This window comes from Euprymna scolopes, chromosome 26 (genome assembly GCF_053919585.1).
Source record: "Euprymna scolopes isolate OS-2025 chromosome 26, ASM5391958v1, whole genome shotgun sequence".
NCBI lineage: Eukaryota > Metazoa > Mollusca > Cephalopoda > Sepiida > Sepiolidae > Euprymna > Euprymna scolopes.
Genome location: NC_136507.1, coordinates 76,690,045 through 76,713,191, shown reverse-complemented (window position 1 = coordinate 76,713,191; position 23,147 = coordinate 76,690,045). Strand labels below are relative to the sequence as shown.

At 32.4% G+C, this 23,147-nt stretch overlaps 1 protein-coding gene across 1 annotated transcript in view; it reads left to right on the top strand.

Moving 5' to 3' along the window:
* The window catches only part of LOC145248204 (E3 ubiquitin-protein ligase COP1-like), a 105,958-nt gene that overhangs the window by 33,304 nt on the left and 49,507 nt on the right, over nt 1-23,147 (top strand). The window contains exons 3-5 of the mRNA XM_080110066.1: nt 15,064-15,123; nt 16,781-16,878; nt 20,094-20,152. Coding sequence (XP_079966192.1) covers nt 15,064-15,123; nt 16,781-16,878; nt 20,094-20,152 — 217 coding nt within the window. The remainder of the gene's footprint in view (nt 1-15,063; nt 15,124-16,780; nt 16,879-20,093; nt 20,153-23,147) is intronic.

The window sequence follows — 23,147 nt, the reverse complement described above, 5'->3', positions numbered from 1 at the left end:
AGAATCACATACTTTGGGGGGGGGGGGGGGGTAGGTAGGGTCAGTTTAGCAAGTGTTGATCTACAAAAATACCTTAAAAATCTTGCAATATATTCATTTTTAACAGTCCTAGTATTAGATTTGACTTTCTTGTACCTAAAATGCATTACAATTCAACTTTGATTTCAACTTTTTTTTTCTTAACTAGCGGGGGGGGGGGGGGTACCCGGCATTGCTCGGGTGTTTGTAGGTGTGTGTGTTTCTGGGTAAATGAAAAGAAAAATCGTTGGTTGTGTTTAAAAAAAACGAAGCCTTGACGCGCAGTTGGAAAATAGAACAGTGTGAAAAAAAACGTGCAACCTGGCAGGAGCCCGTTTTTGACGAGTTAATGACGTGAACTTTGAGTGCGGGACAGTGTTTTATTTACCGCGAGTCTGTTGGCTTCTTTTTTTTATACGAAAAAGCTTAATGCTGAAAAAGTAGTGTAAAAAAAAAATGTGATGAAACACATATGGTCATAAAGAGGGGAAAATATCCAAACGTGCAAGGCACAAAAATAGTCATAACTTTATTTTTAGTTAGCTTTAAAAAAAAATCCAAAACAATTCTTTCTTAGATCAAGCCTTTTCTATGTATTCTATTGTTGAGATATTTAAAGCAATTGTAACTTTTTTATGTCTTTTGCTAACAATGAAAATCTCAGAAGAAATGATTTTAATCATTAAATAAAAAAATTGGCACTGAAAATCTCCAGAAATTAATGGTTTCCAAATAATCTGCAGTAAATGCACATAAATATTCCATGTGTCTCTATTTAAAAAAAAAAAAAAAAAAAAAAAAAAATCAAAGTTGCATTATTGTAGATCAAGACCAATAAAATTTTTATGCCAATATTTATATAATTTTTGGGAAAAATGTTACCAAATTAGATCAAGAACATCAATAAATTTAAGGAAATAATGGTTTTAAAGTTTTTAAAATTATTTGGGGATTTTTATGAAATATTCAAAGGAATTTCATCAGCCTGTTGATATTGTCTTAATGTAAAATATCTGTGCAAACAACAAACGATTCTTGCCCAGAATTCCTCTGATATTAAAAAAAAAGAAGAAAAATCTGTATGCTGAAATCATATAAATTGATCAAATAGTTTTATTTTTAAATAAGAAAATCAAATTTTATGAGTATCAAGTTACTGTCTTGCCTGTTATTTTGAACAAAAAAAATATCAAAAGAACAAGGGCAATAACTCAATAATTCAAAACTTATTAAATTTATGTTATATCTACAAATTCTCATTAATCACTTAATGATTTTCTTTATAAAAATAAAACTATTTGATCAATTTATATAATCTTTGGAATATGTTATTTTTGTTTCATTATAGGTATGTATATCATACAGTTTTTTCGGAATTTTTTTTTTTAAATAAAGGGTGTGGGAGGATTTGGACAAGAACCATAAGATTTTCTTTCTCGGTTTTGGATTTCATTTTGTACTTGTTTCTTTCATTTAACAATTTTTTTTTATTTTATTTTTTAAATTGTTTTTTGTGTATGCTGGACGTTGGGGGTGGAGATTGGTTGGTTAGTTGGTATGCATAATAAAGGAGTTTTAGATTTGAGAAAGAAACTGAACAGTCCTGTTGTGGCAGGTCATATCAAAACTAGCCTCTTCTGATGTTTATCTGTTTTTATATCTTTATTGGTTTGATCCTCTTAGAAGTGAAGAGTGCTAAAGTCCTTTTTTTAAACAAAGAGGGAGAAAAATTGGCTGAAGGAAACAAATAGATTACATTGCCTATGAAATAATGTAATTTCATAACATTCAAACAAATCTCGTACTTCAACACCCCTCACCCAACATTTTTTAAGTCCTAACAAGATTTTGAATTTCTATTTTGGCCAAGCATCTGCTGGCATCCAGTCACTCATACAATGCTATTTATGTCTATTTTTCAAAACCTTTGTTTACAGCAGTATCTGTTTGGAGTTGTTTATCCCCTATTTAAAGGAATGCAAAGTCTTTGAGACATTTAATGTCTATTAGCAGGGTTATCCAGCATCACCCTAATTCTAATTTTTATAAAATACATAGATTATACAAACAAAACTAAACCTGCTTAATATTGTAATCTAAAATATTTGTACTCTTGCAGCATAATAATATGTTATCATCGGCATATTCTGAACAGGTTACTTAAAACACCAGGAGATGATAAACAAATATTTTTTTTCTTTTTATATAGCCAAAAAAAAATAGCCCATCTCTAATATGTTAGCAAACAGTTAAAAATTAAACAAGATACCGTTTGCCAATTGTTAGTTGCTGCGATTTCATTGACTAAGCATTTCAGCACCATTCCGGTAGTTTACATAACCTGCATTGAATATGCTGACAATAATGCAGCCCCTATTCTGCATAAGTACCAAAATGTCTAAGTTCTGTTAGAAAAAAGAAAAAAAAAAATCGAAGTACAAATAATAATTCCTTGGATGATTGAACTTGCAACCTCTGTCTTTAAGAATGGCATGCTAGCTGATTGATCAATTGTGATGCTTGTAGATACATAAACCCTAACCCCCGTCTCTCTCCCACTTCGCCCGCCCCCCCATTCTCCAAAATGAGTCATAATCATAGTGCATTAAATTAATACATTGTCAAATTTTAAAATTTATTTACTCTTATTTTCTTTGTATTTGGATTCCTCAGACTACTGTTCTCATCTTGAATGTTATTTTGACAATGTTTTGTTTGATATAACCTCCTCTTTCTGGTGTATCTTGTCGAACGTTGGAATCTATTTTTTTTTGTCGAACGTTGGAATCTATTTTTTTTTTTTGTCGAACGTTGGAATCTATTTTTTTTTGTCGAACGTTGGAATCTATTTTTTTTTGTCGAACGTTGGAATCTATTTTTTTTTTGTCGAACGTTGGAATCTATTTTTTTTTTTGTCGAACGTTGGAATCTATTTTTTTTTTGTCGAACGTTGGAATCTATTTTTTTTTTTTTGTCGAACATTGGAATCTATTTTTTTTTTGTCGAACGTTGGAATCTATTTTTTTTTTGTCGAACGTTGGAATCTATTTTTGTTTGTCGAACGTTGGAATCTATTTTTGTTTGTCGAACGTTGGAATCTATTTTTGTTTGTCGAACGTTGGAATCTATTTTTTTTTGTCGAACGTTGGAATCTATTTTTTTTTGTCGAACGTTGGAATCTATTTTTTTTTTGTCGAACGTTGGAATCTATTTTTTTTTTGTCGAACGTTGGAATCTATTTTTTTTTGTCGAACGTTGGAATCTATTTTTTTTTTGTCGAACGTTGGAATCTATTTTTTTTTGTCGAACGTTGGAATCTATTTTTTTTTTGTCGAACGTTGGAATCTATTTTTTTTTTTGTCGAACGTTGGAATCTATTTTTTTTTTGTCGAACGTTGGAATCTATTTTTTTTTGTCGAACGTTGGAATCTATTTTTTTTTTGTCGAACGTTGGAATCTATTTTTTTTTTGTCGAACGTTGGAATCTATTTTTTTTTGTCGAACGTTGGAATCTATTTTTTTTTGTCGAACGTTGGAATCTATTTTTTTTTGTCGAACGTTGGAATCTATTTTTTTTTTGTCGAACGTTGGAATCTATTTTTTTTTGTCGAACGTTGGAATCTATTTTTTTTTGTCGAACGTTGGAATCTATTTTTTTTTGTCGAACGTTGGAATCTATTTTTTTTTGTCGAACGTTGGAATCTATTTTTTTTTGTCGAACGTTGGAATCTATTTTTTTTTTGTCGAACGTTGGAATCTATTTTTTTTTTGTCGAACGTTGGAATCTATTTTTTTTTTGTCGAACGTTGGAATCTATTTTTTTTTTGTCGAACGTTGGAATCTATTTTTGTTTGTCGAACGTTGGAATCTATTTTTGTTTGTCGAACGTTGGAATCTATTTTTGTTTGTCGAACGTTGGAATCTATTTTTTTTTGTCGAACGTTGGAATCTATTTTTTTTTGTCGAACGTTGGAATCTATTTTTTTTTTGTCGAACGTTGGAATCTATTTTTTTTTTGTCGAACGTTGGAATCTATTTTTTTTTGTCGAACGTTGGAATCTATTTTTTTTTTGTCGAACGTTGGAATCTATTTTTTTTTGTCGAACGTTGGAATCTATTTTTTTTTTGTCGAACATTGGAATCTATTTTTTTTTTTGTCGAACGTTGGAATCTATTTTTTTTTTTGTCGAACGTTGGAATCTATTTTTTTTTTGTCGAACGTTGGAATCTATTTTTTTTTGTCGAACGTTGGAATCTATTTTTTTTTTGTCGAACGTTGGAATCTATTTTTTTTTTGTCGAACGTTGGAATCTATTTTTTTTTGTCGAACGTTGGAATCTATTTTTTTTTGTCGAACGTTGGAATCTATTTTTTTTTGTCGAACGTTGGAATCTATTTTTTTTTTGTCGAACGTTGGAATCTATTTTTTTTTGTCGAACGTTGGAATCTATTTTTTTTTGTCGAACGTTGGAATCTATTTTTTTTTGTCGAACGTTGGAATCTATTTTTTTTTGTCGAACGTTGGAATCTATTTTTTTTTGTCGAACGTTGGAATCTATTTTTTTTTTGTCGAACGTTGGAATCTATTTTTTTTTTGTCGAACGTTGGAATCTATTTTTTTTTGTCGAACGTTGGAATCTATTTTTTTTTGTCGAACGTTGGAATCTATTTTTTTTTGTCGAACGTTGGAATCTATTTTTTTTTGTCGAACGTTGGAATCTATTTTTTTTTGTCGAACGTTGGAATCTATTTTTTTTTGTCGAACGTTGGAATCTATTTTTTTTTGTCGAACGTTGGAATCTATTTTTTTTTGTCGAACGTTGGAATCTATTTTTTTTTGTCGAACGTTGGAATCTATTTTTTTTTGTCGAACGTTGGAATCTATTTTTTTTTGTCGAACGTTGGAATCTATTTTTTTTTGTCGAACGTTGGAATCTATTTTTTTTTGTCGAACGTTGGAATCTATTTTTTTTTGTCGAACGTTGGAATCTATTTTTTTTTGTCGAACGTTGGAATCTATTTTTTTTTGTCGAACGTTGGAATCTATTTTTTTTTGTCGAACGTTGGAATCTATTTTTTTTTGTCGAACGTTGGAATCTATTTTTTTTTGTCGAACGTTGGAATCTATTTTTTTTTGTCGAACGTTGGAATCTATTTTTTTTTGTCGAACGTTGGAATCTATTTTTTTTTGTCGAACGTTGGAATCTATTTTTTTTTGTCGAACGTTGGAATCTATTTTTTTTTGTCGAACGTTGGAATCTATTTTTTTTTGTCGAACGTTGGAATCTATTTTTTTTTTGTCGAACGTTGGAATCTATTTTTTTTTGTCGAACGTTGGAATCTATTTTTTTTTTTGTCGAACGTTGGAATCTATTTTTTTTTTTGTCGAACGTTGGAATCTGCATGGAATTTTGAACAAGACCCTTTGTTTTTAATCTATTGAGCTAGTATGCTCTCATTCCTTCAACCATGACTGGATAGAGGTCTTAAGTAATTTGCAATTGACCAGTCTAACACTTCCCATTCTGATTTGATTATTGTTTTCAAATATTGTGCACATAAACTTCTATCCTCAAAATTATTCAATCTGTTTATTTCAGTCCTGTTTCCCCTGTGGTTCTTATCTCTAAAAATGCTGGTGATCCATCTTCTCCAACTAAACATTGTATTATTAATCTTTATCTCTGTTATTAGCAAAGTTTTTGAGAGGTTAGTCATCAGCAGGCTTGTTCATTTTTCTGGGAAGTTTGGGCCTCTTTAGCACTGTTCAATATGGCTTTTGTGTTTTTTGTTCAAAAGCTGATCTATTGACTTTTTAACTGAACTGCTTATGGATAATTTAGGTGATGGTAGGGTCATTACGCTTGACATTTTGAAGGTGTTCGACAGTATGGCATCTTGGTCTTCTACAGAAATTTCAAGATTATGTATTGGTGGTAATGTTCTTAACATTGTTGGGTCTTTTTTATCGAAGGTTGCGAGTAACTCTTGGAGTATCTTCATTTTCTGTTCCTATCAATGCCGGTGTTCCTCAGGGCTCTATTCTAGGTCCAACACTGTTTCTTCTTTATAAATGATCGAACAGAGAATATTATTCAGAGAATCAAAATTTATGCTAATGACATGACCCTCTATTTTGATATTGCTTATTGCCCATCTTCCTTGCATCAGCTGAAATATGCAGTTGATCTAGAAGTTGATTTGGGTTCACTTATAGATTGAGGTAAGAAATGGCTTCTTTTGTTTAATCCTGTTAAGACTCAGCTATTGTCTTTCAATCGTAGGTGTGTCCCTTTTCTTTCTGATATTCTTACGGATGACTTTGCTCTTGAGGAATCGATTCTAAAACTTCTTGGTCTTTCTTTCTCATCAAATCTTTCTTGGAGTTCATATATTAAGTTTATTACGATTTCTGCGTCTCCTGAAATCGGTTCTCTCTATCGCTCTAAACACTTTCTCGCTCTCAAAGTTATTCTCCATTCCTACAAATCTACTATCAAACCATGTATAGAGTAATGTCATATTTGTGCTGATGAATCTGCATCCCATTTGAAGGGTCTTCATAAATTGCAGGAACGCATCTGGAATTTGATTGGCTCTACCTTTTCTTCACTGCAACCTCTCTCTCACGGATGTGATGTTGCTAGTCTGTCTCTTCTACAAATACTATGGCATGTGTTCCCTAGAATTCTCATCTATTCCCTGCTTCTTTTGTTTCAGCTCGTATGACTCATTGATCTAGTGGTCTTCCATCCATTTGCTGTTTTGATAACTCATTGTAATACAGCTTCCTATTCCAGTAGCTTCTTTTCCAAGGACTGCAAGGTTGTGGAATTCTTTTCCTGCTTACTGTTTTCCTCCTACCTACAGGATTGGTCTTTTTAAGACTAAGATCAATAGACATTTCCTGTCTTTGCAATAATCCACTTTCGTCCTTAACTTACATCAAGTAGCTTCATATGTTGTCTCAAGCGATTTCTATAAAAAAAAAAATTGTCATCTGCACTGATGATTGAACCATCAACTTCCAAAAGAGGGTAACTTTACAACTAAATTTTACCAAGTATTTTATCCACTACCCCACGGGTTCTTACGACTGAAACATTGTGAAAATTACATTCAACATGAAAATAGTCTAAAGAACGCAAATAATATGAATAATCGATCATCGTCTGAAAAATTTAGAAACTTATTTTCTAATTCATAAGAAAATAAATGTGACTTTTGTGTTAGAGAAAGTAAATATCTAATATTTACATTGATTAAAATATAGTCTTGATAAAGACATTAGTTACATAGTAGCTGTCGTTTTTATCGAGGAGAGGAGTGATTATTGGGAAGCTTATAATACAACTAACTAGAACAAGGGTTTTTATTTCATATGGGGGGGAAAACGAAAAGTATTCCATTTTTATATACATTAAAAATGCTATTGATAACAATATTAGTAAAATGTGATATGATTTTGCCTTGTTTAGGAGAATGGATAGATAACTAAAAAGCATATAACAACTCTAACTTTTTATCTAAGAGCGAAGAGTAGTATCTGTTCTACTACACTTGATATGTTATGTCCTTAAACAGTGAAGAAATCTTTATAGACTGAGGCAATTTGTGTTCCAATTCAAAATGGCACAGATGCTAGGCAATAAGTTTTAAGTGAGTTTTCTGGAGGTTGAGGGTTCCATCCTGAGTACAGGCGATACAAAGAATACAATTACGAATTACATAAGATATCTACCCGGTTATGGCTGACAATATGAGAGCAAGCTACCATTATGGATAAAATAAAGGGTTTGTTTGAAATTAAGTATTGATTCTCAAGTTCGAAAAGGTATGCCTGAAACAGGTCAGAGATTACATCTGTTGAAACAATTTTTAAGTTGAAATGAGATTAACGATCAAAATAATTTTGGTTTAATGTCTGTTTCATATGCTGGCATGTGTTGTGGATGGCTTTTACAAATTGATTTTCAAACTAATCTATGAGGTGCCTTAAATAAGTTTCCGGGCATTATTTTGTACAAGCATTTAAAATTATCGTAGATTCTGAAAAATTCAGTGTGTTATTGCTGTACATCTTATGAATTGACTGACCAACGTTTATCATTTCAAGTTCAAATGAACAGCTACAGCAGGAATTGGAATAAAGCCTGATTGTCGCAGCTGATGAATTTCAAAAATACAATATGTTAGGATACTTTAGAACGATATACAATAGAATTCTGTTTTAAATTTGGAAAAAATGCCATCTTACATGAATCAAGCATCAGTTTTTCAGTGGCATAAGAGATTCAATGAAGGCAAGGAATCTGAGGGATAATGAGGGGTGTGAGAGAAGTAAGGAAGACAGAACACCATTGATTGACCAAATAAAGTATTTCATGGAAAAGGACCATCGTGTGTCTATAGATAAGTGCACGGTTTGATGTCAGTGTCGGAACTGTATATAAATTATTTGTGAGGAACTGAAAATGCGTAAGATTTGCGTGAATACACCAATCCACAATACCATCCTTGTCAATTTAACCAAAATTTGCATCAAGACAGTTCCCCACCCTCCTTATAATCCATACCTTGCTCCCTGTGACTTTGTTATTCCCTAAGCTAAAGAAAAACCTTAGAGGACTTCCATAGAGCTTTCCAGTTTACTTCGAAGGGGATTAGGGTTTCAAGTGTGTACTATCAATAAGTGCCCATATGAAAAAAGTTTGGAAATGTATTGAGGGCACCTCATATGTTTGAGAAGCTGCCATCAAAAAAATCAGTGTCCCATACAGTCGGAGGGTTGCAATGTTTCAAATAGAAGAATGAGTGAACCGTTATTTCCTTATTTTTTTTTTTTACCTTGTTTGTTTTTTTAATGTGATTCTACCGTGACTTTTGGTTATTCCCTAAGCTCAAGGAAAACCTTAAAGGTTGTTATGAGACAATTGAAGAGATGAAAGGGGCTGTAACGAGGGTCATCAACACGCTCACATGAGAACTTGCAGAAGTTGTTGGAATGGTATAACAAGTGCATTGATCAATAAAAGTGCCCGTACGAAAAAGTCTGGAAACTTATTGAAGGCACCTCATATCTCTGGCCAGGTTTTTATTTATCCTTTTTTCTCTCTCAAATCCATCTTTATCACTTATGTTTTCTTTGGCCTTCTCCTGCCAACTGACCCTTCTATCTCAACTGTTCTACATCTACTAATTCAACTCTCATCCTTCCTTTCAACATGACCATACCAACAAAGTCTCCTGTTCTGCACATATTTCTTTATACTGCCCAGATTTAATCTCTCACTTTTGCCACCTACTACTGAAAGGAGAAACCCAATTTTGCATAACATGCCAGGAACTGTACACGGTTCAGCATATATTGACAGGTTGTATGGAATTTGAGCAAACCAGAATTTGATGCTATCAGGAAAATAACTTGAGTAAGGTCAACCCAGAAAAAATTTTGAATTCCTGAAGGAAACAGATGTATAACTAAACGCCTCACTGAAACATTAACATTCATCTACTTTATTACAATTAATGTTTTGGCTTTAAATGGCCCAAAAGAGGTTGATATGCCATAAACCAAACCATCATATCTGTTCCAAGAACTACTCTGATTTAAGACTAGGTGGTCCAAGTCGTTGCCGCTACCTCAATAACTTTATACTATGCATTAATGTTACAATAAACTTGTCGGATTCATTCATATCGTATGAATCAGATAATTTTATTATTGGCATTTGTTTCCCTGATATATGCATATACTGACAGGCTGTGTGGAATTCGAACAAATCGGGATGAAACCCTATCAGGAAAATAATTTAAGAGCAAGATCAACCCAGAAAAATTTCCTGAAAGAAACGGATAGTTAACAAAATATAACTAAAAAGTTTTGCCGGAACATTGATAACATTTGTCTGCCATATTGCAATTAATTTTTGAATATTAAATTACCTAAAAGAGGTTGGTATGCCATAAAACAAACCAGATTTAATCTTCCTCTGAGGTCATCACAACTAAGCCTGTCTTTAAGACTTGCATTACACATCCATCATATCCTTTTTATATAATTTCTATCTGCGAAATACATCTCTCTAAATGCGTACACATGCCACAGACATTTCTCTTGGCCGATAATGGTGACTTTCTGCTGATAAGTAATTGAAGAATATTCCTAAATTCACTCCTTCCACTCCTAACTCTTACAATCACACTAGCAGCAGCTCCTTCCTCTGCTCCAATGGTATCACCAAAGTAACAATACTTCTGAATAACCTTGATGGTTTTATTGTTGTGTAGCGGGGGACATGTTTAAAGATGACGGGGAGTTCATATTGGGGCACATATATAACGGGACTCCTGTAATACAGAGGTGACGATTCTGATGATGAGGGAGATATTTATACAGTTCTTATATTTCTTGGGGACTTCGTATTAACAGTTCTTATAACAGAATGATAAAGACATTTATACATGCTACAGTTCTTTTAACTTGTATCAGAGAGGGAGATACTTCACTTATGATGATGGTGGTGGGGAGGACACAATCTTTGAAGAGTTACACAAAGTTCATTATAAGATGATAAACACAATTACCTTTTGTTTGTGATGAAGAATGGCAAAAGACAACAGTTACAACATAATGATGACTTCTTTATTCATTTGATTGGCCGGTCAATGACGTCAGGAATTCCGCTTGTATCTACATGGTTAATCTTCTACCCTTCGCCTCTAAGAGACTCTCACTCCAACTGACTGTCAATTCTTGGCTGACCAACTGACTCTCACCTCTCTCTGGCTGGCTGGCTGACTAACTAAAATCCGAACCCATAGTATCGTATATGGAGAAATGTCCTTTGTCTATGACGTCAGAAGTGTGTTTTCAAATGTGACTAATTTCATGTGGCTTTACATGTATTTGTCCAAGGCACTTTTGGCAAACAGAAGAATCCTCAATTCTAATCTAACCTATTTTAAACAATATAATTTAATTTGCATTGGTCATTCTTTTACTGACATATTTAATATTCAGATATCTAAAAGAATTAACAAGACTTGATTTCTAATATTCCATTTCTAAACTTTGCTTACAGGGTTCGATTCTAGGCTTATCCTAATCTCATTTTCACTTATCTAGTATTCTTCTTATTTACATGGAAAGGGAACAGCCCTTTTCCATATAACATTATCATGTAGATATGCCATCTCCACATCAATTCTTTTCAGTCGCCACTGTTATTTTCTTAAACTTTTTGCACACAAACTGGTTATCATCTCTCAACCTACCTGTAATTCATTGATACTTATGTCTTGCCCAAAAAAGCATAAATAAATTTTGGTACAAGTGCACTTTATTCGCCAGAGTATTTTTGTTTTCATTTTCGGAAGAGTGATATTAGCAGAAAGGGAAGACAATCCAAACTTAACGCCTTTTTCTAAGTAAGAAAATATCACTACAGAAAACCTTAAATAACAAAATATTTATTGAATTAAAATTGTAATAAAAAAAATTGATGTAAAATGCAATAATCAGAGGAATATTTATTTATTTTTTTAATTTAGCAACAATATTTCAAAAATATTTTTTAATTTGCAAACACAATGTACTATTCTATATTTCATTTTTTATAATACACAAATAAAATGAATGCAACGTTTTATTTATTTATTTTTTTTTGAAAAAATAAATTTCTCTAAGAATTGTAACGGTTATTTTTGAATGTTTAGAAAAAGGCATTACTTGGATTATCTTCTCTTTCATTAGTATCATTCTTCTGAAAATGAAAACAAAATTCTTTTGGCGAGTTAAAGTGCATTTTTACCTAAATTTCTAGTAATTTAGTTTGCAAAATCTTGAATTCCATGTATATGACTGAAAATTATTCTAATTTTTTCTCATGACTCGCTTTTATTTTAAAATAATGAAATGGCTCTACTTTAAATTTAATAAATGGCACAGATGCAGATTTGCATATAGCAAACATCTGCTGGCATTTGATTACATAAAACAAAAGACAAATACAATCTTTTGTTTCTTAGTGTATCATGGTAAAAAAGGCAGACATGTTTGCATTCCTGCTATTTAAAATATGTTTCCATTCCAACTGACAAGCAATAGCTTGAAATGTTTTTAAGTTGATTATTTTTTTTATTAATATTATTTATCTTTTTTGTTTTCTATTTCATATGAGCATCTTAATGGAAATATATAAAAACTTTCCAACTGTTTTCTGAGAAATGTGCATATGTTTCAGCTGTTTGGTGGACTTCTGCTATTAAGACCTACTTCATAAAAAAATATGGATAAAATGTGTGAATTAAATACATCTTATGGTTTTAGAATATTGACTAACTCGGTGGGTATAAGGTATCCTGGGGCAATTTTATACCATACTTTTTGTTTGTTGAATTCTGATTCTTGGGTAAGACATATCAACTCTTGATATAGATTAAAAAAAAATACAACCAGTTCAGTTTTCATATAACAAACCAAGATCCAATAGAATCAAACAGAAAAATAGAAAACTTGACTTTGAAAAAAATCATTGAAATCATATGAAAAAGCGTAATTCCAATACCCTCTGTTTGATAATTGCATAATGTGGGAAATATCAACATAGAGATAGAAATAAAGCCAACCAGTAAACTAAGCATTTATTTATTTAATATCATATATGCATGACTATAAAAGAAAAAAGGCGAAGCGAGAATATTCAACTGTCAATTGTATTTTACAAAAGACAAACTGCACAAACCTTACTTCATAGCAGTAGGTACACTTCTAAAATGTTTTCTCTGGCTTTGGAAGAAACCAAGTCGCCATCACTGTTTCTTTGTAGATCTGATTCTGAGGCTTCAGCACCTAGCTGTCCATCACTACTTTTTACCTTCTCGTACCGGTATTCTTTCTTCCTCTCTCCTGACATCGCCCTTGAGATCCTGTCCTCCCTTTTCTTGCTGCTTTCTCTTCGTCTTTTTTAAATCGCTGCAGACATTCAGCTGAGGTCAAGCTCTCTCCGTATTGCCATTTGATGGATCTTGTCTGGTTCTTTCAGACCTAGCCAGCATTCGTGCCAATTTACTCATGAAGAAATCCTTTATAGTCTTCTTATGATTGACAAAATATCGAATAATTGCAAATTCACTAATAAGAAATGGCGGGAGATGCTGAAATATGTAGAAGGGAAGCCTGTTTCATGTTAAGCACCTATTTATGTTCTGGAATCATTTAAGAAATTCCATAACCCAAAGGTATGGAATTTCCCAAAGCATATGTTCATCTGACAAAGCATAAGTTCCACATCAGAGCACTCCTAGACTCTTTTTGCTTTTCTTGTTTTTTATATATAAGTCACAATAAATAACAAACTTAGAACAATAGAGAACATTAAAGCATTAAATTATTCCCTTTAACTGAACGGCTTTTCAGCCAAGTGGGTATGGAATTACCCCAAGTTACCCTACATAGTTTGTCCAGACTGAAGGAAACTGCTATAATATATATATATATAATATATATATAAAGTGATGTGACAATTCCGATAAAATTAGTGATTCTGATTTTTTTTTAAAAGCTCAAAATATTTAGCTATAGAATTGTTGCTTTTTGTTTTGTGTTTTTAATTTTTGGATTACCGTAAAAACCCGTGTAATTTTGCAAATATAAAAATATGCTTGTGGTGATGAATAGATTTTAATAAGATCGGTAATTTGAACTTTATAACTAGCATTTTATCATTAGTACCAGCAATGGAAAATTAAGTTTTTAAAGAGAAACAAACCAAAAAATTGTTTTGGTTTCACAAAATAAGCACAAATTATTTAGATACCGATTAATAGTCTCAACACACACACACACACATATATATATATATATATATATATATATATATATATATATAAAATAAAAATTACAATAAGTTTACCAAGGTAATCAAAATGGTAAACTTAAAATATATTATAAATATTAAAGAGTTAATATTTACAGGTAAAGTAATCTCAACCATTATTAATCATTTGTTCATATATATATATATATATATATATATATATATATATAGTAATAGAATTAAGACAAACCTATCTGGATAAAAAAAATAAAGCTCTACCCGGTTAAGAGGAGCAAACAATAGAATAAGTTAAGAGAAAGAATAAAGGTACATAGGAACTTTATTACATTTTCAAGTTAATAAGCAATATTTGTTTTTCTTTAGGCCATGGTATTTCATGGCCTAAATAGGTTTCTCTCTTATTCCTTTTGCTGTAACCCTTATTGACTTGATAATTTAATAAAGTTCTTGTGTAACTTTACTCTTTATCTTATATATAGCAATAGACAAAGACAATTTAATGTTTGTACATTTTTATTCTTCACTCCTTTTTTTTTTTTTTTTTTTTTTTTTTTTTTTTTTTTTAAAGATAAAATCTCCCGATTGCTGAAGATGTTACGTAAAAAGTAATTAAAAAAAAAAAAATTCCTTTGCTGTTTTGTTGAATGTGAAACTCTGAATACATTTTTTGACCTTGAAGTTAGGAGCAAAGTGTAGTATTTGTTCTGTTTAAGTATTCTACGATAATACTTTAATGTCTGCAATTGTGCCAGGCGTCCATGGAATAGAAATTTGTCACAGTCAGCTGTTAATATTTCCTGTGCTTTCCTTCTATTTAGCAGTTGCAAATGTTTGTGCATGAATTGTACAGTGAAAGAAGTGTTCTAAACATTTTTCAAAATTAAGATGTTGCGTGGATGGGTGACGTTGAATTTGGGGTCACTCTATAATATAAAGAATGCACTGCATTAACAATGTTGGAAGCTTTCAGGTGAGATGCGTAAAAAAAGAAATTTGAACTTGAGCTTGTTTTGATGACAAACAGGAGAAAGAAGTAAATGGAATCCAAAAAATGAAATGGTAAAAAAAAAAAAAAATGTTCTTTTTAAGAATTAATCTTTTGAAATGTGATTTTTTTGTGTGTGTTTGTAATGTTTTTAGAGATGCCTACAGGAAGACATAAATTTTAAAAAATATATTGCTGATATTTTTTATTTTTTTGCAGCCCGATTTGCTTTGATATTATTGATGAAGCATACATGACCCCATGTGGTCATACCTTTTGGTGAGTAATCGTTCATTAAATTTTATAAATACTAAAAAGACCCATAAAAATTTTGTTAAAGAAAATAGGTTCATTTTTACCTTTGTAGAGCAAAATGCCAATATAGCATAAATTTAATTTCCTATATATATATATATATATATACATACACACACACACACACACACACACACATACTAACAGGGCATTGCTCTAGGCAAAAATGTAATGAAATTTTTATCTCTTTCTCTGTTGTCCCCGTTCTCACCCTTTCTTCTTTGCTCAGCTATTTCCTTTCTCTGTCTGTCTGTCTGTAGACTTACACATAAGTCGATGTAAGGGAAATAATTGTGCAAAAGATCACTTACTTCCCTTTATATGATAACATTAAAAGATGCGTATGCCTTCGGGACAAGATCAAAGTGTAGTATCTGTCTTCAGATGCTGCACTTCAATTTCTTGTTCTCTGTCAGTGGAGGAGAAATCCTTCACGACTGAGACAATTTTTATTTTTGTTCCTTTTCTCCACGTTAAAAAAACGACACTAGTGTCTAACTCTGTCCCGTGGGGAGGCATTGTAAATAGGAACATTTAATGATATAAATGGCCATTTGACCCTCAAATAATGAATTTGTTTTTATTATAGACTAGCCTGGGTGCCCGATGTTGCCCGGTCGTAAAGTATGCATATTAATTATATTTTAATTAAGTCAGAAACTGATATATGTGCAAGCATGTTTTTTTTCTAAAACATTCACTTCTTGTAAGTAAAAAAAAAAAAAAAAAAAAAAAAATTCTCAAGATTGTGAGCCAAGTATGATAACCATTAGACCAGCATGACACTATCTTTTAAAAGTTGTTTTCAAGCTACTTATTCTTAACATAGATAATCTGTAATGTGAACTATTCACGCATGCACAGTCATGAAACAGCAAACAAATAAAAACTGATGATTCCCGCATACCAATTTTTTTTAATTTTACCCTTTAGTAGCCTTTTTTTCAAGATGCCAAATTCTGTGGGTTCACCGGCATCATTTTGTCTCCAATATCCAAACGGGGACATGATACAAAATCCTCCCCCTTGGCTAATCTTTTTTTAAAGAGGAGACTTTGCTGTTTGGGCCATGTTGTGCGTTGCAACCCAGGAGAGTTCATTTGCAAAGCAATAGTTCCAAAATCACTCCAAGGTTGGTAAAGATGCCCGAGAGGTCAGCTGAAGACATGGTTATACACCATCCAAGTTGATGGCAAACCTAACCCGATGGTCCGCAGGTCTGTCGTGTTTGTCACTAGACTGGCCGTTGCGGACCATTCTGCATTGTCTGTGTTCATCCGAGATGCTGTGTTTTCCATGGGTGGAGGCAGCTCAACCCATCCTAGGTGAATGTTGCCTCAAAATAACCAATATTTGCCAAATATGCAATTAAGGAAAGAGTTTTTAATTTAAAGTTCATTCCGTGTATACCTTCCTATCACAGAATCAGCGACAACCGAAGAAACAAAGGGAAACTATTCTCAGTAAATCAACGAACACTACTAAACGGGATTCTCTCCCTTGCATCATTTTAATTTGAAAGTAATAAATAATCACATAACTTATTACATTAATCTTTTGTTTGCACGTTTTGTCTCTTAAAAAGATTTTTTGTTTCTCTTTTAATTTCATGCAATTCCAGTGGTAAATGTATAAAGACGTGCATTGAACAAAACAACAGATGTCCTCGGTGTAACACCACCATCGACAACGATGACCAGATATTTCCAAATGTGATGTGTAAGTAAACCATGATATACTAACATTATTTTCAGTTCAGATGTTGAGCGTGATAAGCATCATTCGTAAAATAAAAATACTATCACTACAAAAAGTGTTGCATTTTAATATTCGACCACACCCCAAAACTGTACATTTACATAATGGTATGGCATGATTTGTTTTTGCTATCAATTAAAATAAGTAGTCAAAGTTTAAATATACGAGGGACGTTCCAAAGTAATGCTTTCTTTTTTTATTCCACCAAAATGGATCAGAGAATGTTACAAATTGGATCGTTATGATGACTGGACTTATGCAATTATAACCTAAAAGTTTCATATGTCTGTTGCAGATATTAATGGTGCGAGACTCTAAGAAAGCAACCTATGTCATCGGCAGTTGTCAAGAGCAGAGAAGTGTTATTGAATTCTTGGCAAAAGTGCATTGAGAATGGTGGTGACTATGTAGAAAAATAAATTCTGGAGCACAAAAGGTTGCTCGTTTAAATGGTACCACTCCTGTCTTTGTTCTTCTTCAACTTGAGATTTAAAAAAAAATAGGCTTTACTTTTGGAATGACTCTCATATATTCATCTTTTAATTAAGTCTCAAAACAACTTGGTTTTGTGTTTTGCATTTAAAACTTTTCAGTTTAATTTGATGAAATTAGGCAAGATTTTTTTTCTCCCCAAGATGATGTGCTCAACCCGTAAAGACCAATTTATCTCCTAATGTTATTAAAAAATCTAAATCAATGATCTCCCAAATCACATCCTAAGATCATTCGTAGACAGTTATGCCGATGACACTACCATCTATGGCAACACTTCAGAGGCTGTAAATAACCAAGTTCTCTGATTCTCTCTCCTTTGATTTTGAGCATGTGGTGCAATGGGGAAAGATGTGGCCGGTTAATTTTATTGTATCTAAAACCAACTTTCTATTTTTGCATCATCAATGCTCTGATCCCCATCTGGCATAAATTGAAATGAATGGCTCTGTTCTTGGGGAGGCTCCATGTTTTGACAAGCTTCTAGGTCTGGCCTTTACTCCTGATCTGAAATAGAACACACACACACACATCAAATCCGTTGCCAAAGCTGCTGGGAAAATGGTGGCATCATTCTACCACTCCATTAAATATCTCACTGCTGATACAATTCTCTACCTGTATAAGAGCCAAGTATGTCCAAGTATAGAGTACTGTTGCCACATCTGGGCAGGAGCTGATAGAAGCAGCTTATTTTGCTGTGACAGTTTAAAATAAACTTTGTAGCCTAGTAGGGGATGCTCTTTTCTTTTTCCTGCAACCTCTTTGACACAGAAGAGACGTTGCGAGCCTGTCTCAGCTTTATCATTATTTTCATGGCGAGTGCTTGTCTGAGCTTCAATACGGTCCGTCCTCGCCAAACTTCCATGAAAAACACTTGTCTAGCTGAAACCGCTATCAATAATTTCCCCCCCCCTCTTTATCTGTACCTAAACGTAGATTCCATGAACAAAGCTTCTTTCGTAGAACTGCATTCCTGTGGACCTCTCTTCCATTTCCCTGTTTTCCAGCTGACTGCAATATGATCATCTTCAAGTCCAACACGAACAGGTTCTTGATGAGCTGTCCCTTTTAAGTAATCCAATTTTACAAATTTTAGCTACTAACAATTTCAATGATATTATCTGATTGACTACTGTACACTCGGTAACTCCTATCCTCGAGTGGCCTCCACACCTTGATAAGTGGTGACTCCTTTCTAAAAACAAAAACAAACTTGTTTTTATTTGTTAATTTATTTTAATTTTTTTGTATAATTTTTCCGGTCAAGTGGATTACAACTGCCCAGACATAGACACACTTTAAACATCTGGTTGCCTATGAATTTGACATGCGTATGCAACCTCCCCGCAAATGTTCCATTGAGTGCAAACAACATATAAAGAATAAATACATTTAAAAAAAAAAAAAATTGACTTGTAAATGAATAGTCGGTAATTTTCTAGCTACAATAGTCCCTGTATGCACATTTCAATTAAAGTTGAACACGTACTTGAAGGAAAATTTTCCCGAAATATCGTACAATGTGGAACTTCCATCTGATCATACTGACACAAACAAGAACGCAATACAATGTTAAACGTATTTTTAAAAATCTAAGATACAAAAGACTATCTGTCTCCATATTTTCAAACGCTATCTCCTCTGAAACTAAAGGTCGCAGAGCGGCACTAGGGACCTGAAATGATTGGATTCTTTATAGATCATTCTTTTATGCGTCTTTAGCCAGTTAAAATAGTTAAGGGGTCAAAATTGAAAAAAAATCATACATTTTGTCCATTCATCTTAACTTTTTTTTTTAATTAGTTCATATGCATGTCATGTTGTTACAGTGGTAACATCACCAGCTTTGAATGCTACAGTTTTGCTTTCAGTTTCAATTCTAGCTGTTGGCACCCAAATATATATATATTTTTTTTAATTAGTTCATATGCATGTCATGTTGTTACAGTGGTAACATCACCAGCTTTGAATGCTACAGTTTAGCTTTCAGTTTCAATTCTAGCTGTTGGCACCCAAATATTTTTTTTTTTTTTTACTTTTGAAATCATGACTATAATATATGAAATCTGTACAAATTAAAATATCGTATTTAAGTATATTTTACACCTGGGCAAGTCCGATAAAAAAAACAAAAATACTTGTATCAATTCCTGTATATCTTCCAGTTTCCTCACTTATGCCATCCATTTGGTGTGACTAACAATAAAGAGATATATTTTTATACATCAATCTCTTTCTGTAGAGATCTTTAGAGGCTCTGTTATGGTCTGCTTGTTACATGAGATGTTAAGTGCAGCTCTTAGCATTCTGGTGTACACACTTAATTTTTTCCTCCAAAAGTCCAGTTTCTACTTCCATGTATAAGAACTTAGATCACTGAAGTTAAGCAACACTGAGCTTACTTAGTACGAGATGAGTGACCATTTGGAAATACCAGCCATTTTATATTGGAGGACGTTGACAATAAGATGTCAAGAGCTGTAAAAACCTAATGTTATTTCCCTTAACCAGGATATGTGTCTGAGGGCTGCTTGTGAACTAATGTTTCCCATCAAACTTTCTCTTCTGAAGGAAGCCGGTTTAAACCTGCCTAGAGTGAATGCTGCTGTCACACATGCAAGAACTGATCTAATAGGTCATAATGTTACAATATCTTTAATTCTTTTATTTCTTTATTGCAGTAAACGAATTAATATTGAAGTATAAAATTAAACAAGAAGAAAAACAAATGAGGTTACAGGTAAGAAGTATTGTTTTTTCACTTTTTATATTTGTGGCTGAGAAGAAAATGGCTACTGATAAAAAGTAGGATTTCTGTAAAAGTATGAAGTTATAATTCGTTAGTGTTAATCTTCAGTAAGGTTAGATCGGCATTAGAGTAAATTTAGTGTTTTTAGTAGTTTAACTTGGTGAAAATTGGCCTGTTCTGACTAAAGAAAAAAAATATGAATAAATAAAAATGGTACATGAAGAATATCCAAAGCACAAACATATATATAAAAAAAAAAGATAAAATCCAAAAAATGGTTGAAATCATTTCTCTTGTACTTACGTTGTTACGATAGTGAAAATTTGCAAGTGCAGAATTCGACCTAATTACAAAACAAAAATAAAAAATTTGGTTCTTTTGTTATTGTAGTGAAATTCGAAAATCAAAATATTGAATTTCAAGTAAAACCAATTATATCTACTTGTGATGTCGCAGTAATGAAAATATCCAAAAATGACGAAAAACGATAAGGTATTAAATTAATAAGTTTTTGAAGATAAGTAGTGACAAATTAAGTTTTGCTAAATTAACCAAATATTTTCAGTTTTCAGTAAATACTTGCCTCCCTTTTAAGATTCAAACTCTCTGATTTCTATTTTTTGCAAAATTCAATTTTCACTGATTTGTCTTAGAAAACTATTTTCATTAATAATTTTCTACCTTATGGTATTTCATAATTTTTGGATATGATCATTGCTATGACATCTATATATATATATATATATATATATAAAAAGCGAAAATGTGTGTGTATGTCCGAGAAACGATCGGTCGACTCAAAACTTTTTATATCACGTCTAAATGATAATATCTACGAGTTAACAATGGGGGTCGCCTGTCTATTTAATTTGCTTGACTTTGAAAAGATAAATATTCAACATTTTTTGATCACCACATGTGCATTAAGCTTTTTCGTATAATAAAAGCGAAACTAATTCTGGCGGCATTTTTCCGGAAACGTCCGAAAGCGATCAGCTTTGATCAATGTGGAGTTTCTCCTTATATCAGACAATTGCTATTCAATTTGGACAATCCCCTTTTTATGGGGAGCTGGTTTTCCCCACAACATCTTGGGAAAATAAAAAAAAAAATAAATCCTGCCCCACAGTAAATAGAATACTGCCCTGCAGTCAAAGTTGACCTCATTAAGTACAGGCACCTGCCAAGTTTTAATACTTAAATAAATTCAAAGATGTTTTTGTTACTATTTCATGGTGGCCCAGTGGTTAACGTCGCATGTTTTTTTTTTTTTTTTTTTTTTTTTTTTTTTTTTTCACACTTTAATTTCCAACTTCGACTCCAGGGTTCAGGTTCGATCCTTCATACTTACCTCCTAAAACGTTTTTTTTACCCCCCCCCCTCCGACACAAACACCCGGGTGTTTTGATTTACCCAAAACCACACACACCTCCAAACACCCGGGCAATGCTGGGTACCCCAACCGCTAGTCTGTAATATAAATCTCACCTGTCTGTTTAACTGTATGTATGTTTGTATGTCTGTCTAAAACTTTCAACAGAGGCAACAAATTTTCATGAGATCAGTATAATTTTGAATCTCGACCCTTTGGACGACAAATATCGAAAAATTGGCCAAAAACATTAATTCCTTCACCCTCAACTGGGCACTTTTCTACAGGGAGGGGTTGCTTTTTTTTCTCCAACTTTTTCCAAAGTCATTTTAGATTGTCTAGCCTTAAGTTAAACCTACGTCACTTCTGGTTTGGCGATGAGCGCAACAGTTAACGTGTCACTTTTTTTTTTCACTTCCTTCTTCGCAGTACAGGTTCAAGCCTGTCTTTTGCGCAATGAACACCCTTACATACACCTCTTCTGCCTTCGCGTCATGGGTTCGAACCTGCCTGCTTGCCTACTAAAAGTTTTTTTGCTTAACACATATCTACAAACACCCGGGTAATACTGGGCACCCAGGCTAGTGACAATTAAATGGATACCATTGGTTTTACTTGAAATTCAATATTTCGAATTTTGCTATTACAATGAAGAACCAAAAATTTTTGATTATACATGCCTATCACAGAACAAAAATGTCATTCCAAAAATTATGTAAATCAATCAAGTAGTTTTTTTTTTTTTTTTTTTTTTAACCAATAAAATTTTATGAGGAAGTAAAATTGCCATATGTAGAGGAGACAACTCAATTTGAACTACCATGATCAAAGTCAGCCCTGTAACGGCTACAATTTACTGCTAAAATCGCCAAAAATCATTTAAAAAGAAATGGTTTTAAAAAAAAATTACTTGATCAATTTACATGATTTTTGGAATATGACATATTCATTCTGTGATGGATACTTGCATCATAAAATTTTTTCTGTATTTCTTATTTTGTTAATTATTTGGACTTTGAATTTGCACTGGAAATTTTAATAGATGAACATGGAAAAAAAAATCTGGTATCTCAATTCTATACAGAATACTAACCGAAAATCTTGAGCTTATAATTATTCATATATGTCATTACTGTAATAATAACTATGTATTTTATTTATATATATATATATATATATATATATATATATATATAAATAAACACTTATAGGTTTCTTTTTGTGAGTAACTCCAAAATATGTATACTGATCATAATATTCTGAAAACTGGAGATTTGATTTATTTTAAGTTAATTGCTGACTCCTTTATGAATGCCATTCAACTTTCTGAAATGCCTGGATACATGCAATTTGAAATTATGAATATTGCTAGGAACATGTTAAGAAATTCTAACCTAATCGCTAAGTGGTGTGCTTATAGTCGGCTTCACACAGACAATGAAAACTATAAATAACTAAACTGTTATGAATTGTGGGTATGCAATTATTGTGAAAAGAGGGAAATGTGATTTTTCGACTTGAAGATAATTTGTAATTGTGTTATGTGTGTTTGGGGGCGGGGGATATGCTTTTTCAGTTATATTTCACCCTTTGTGTATATCAATACTTTTTTTA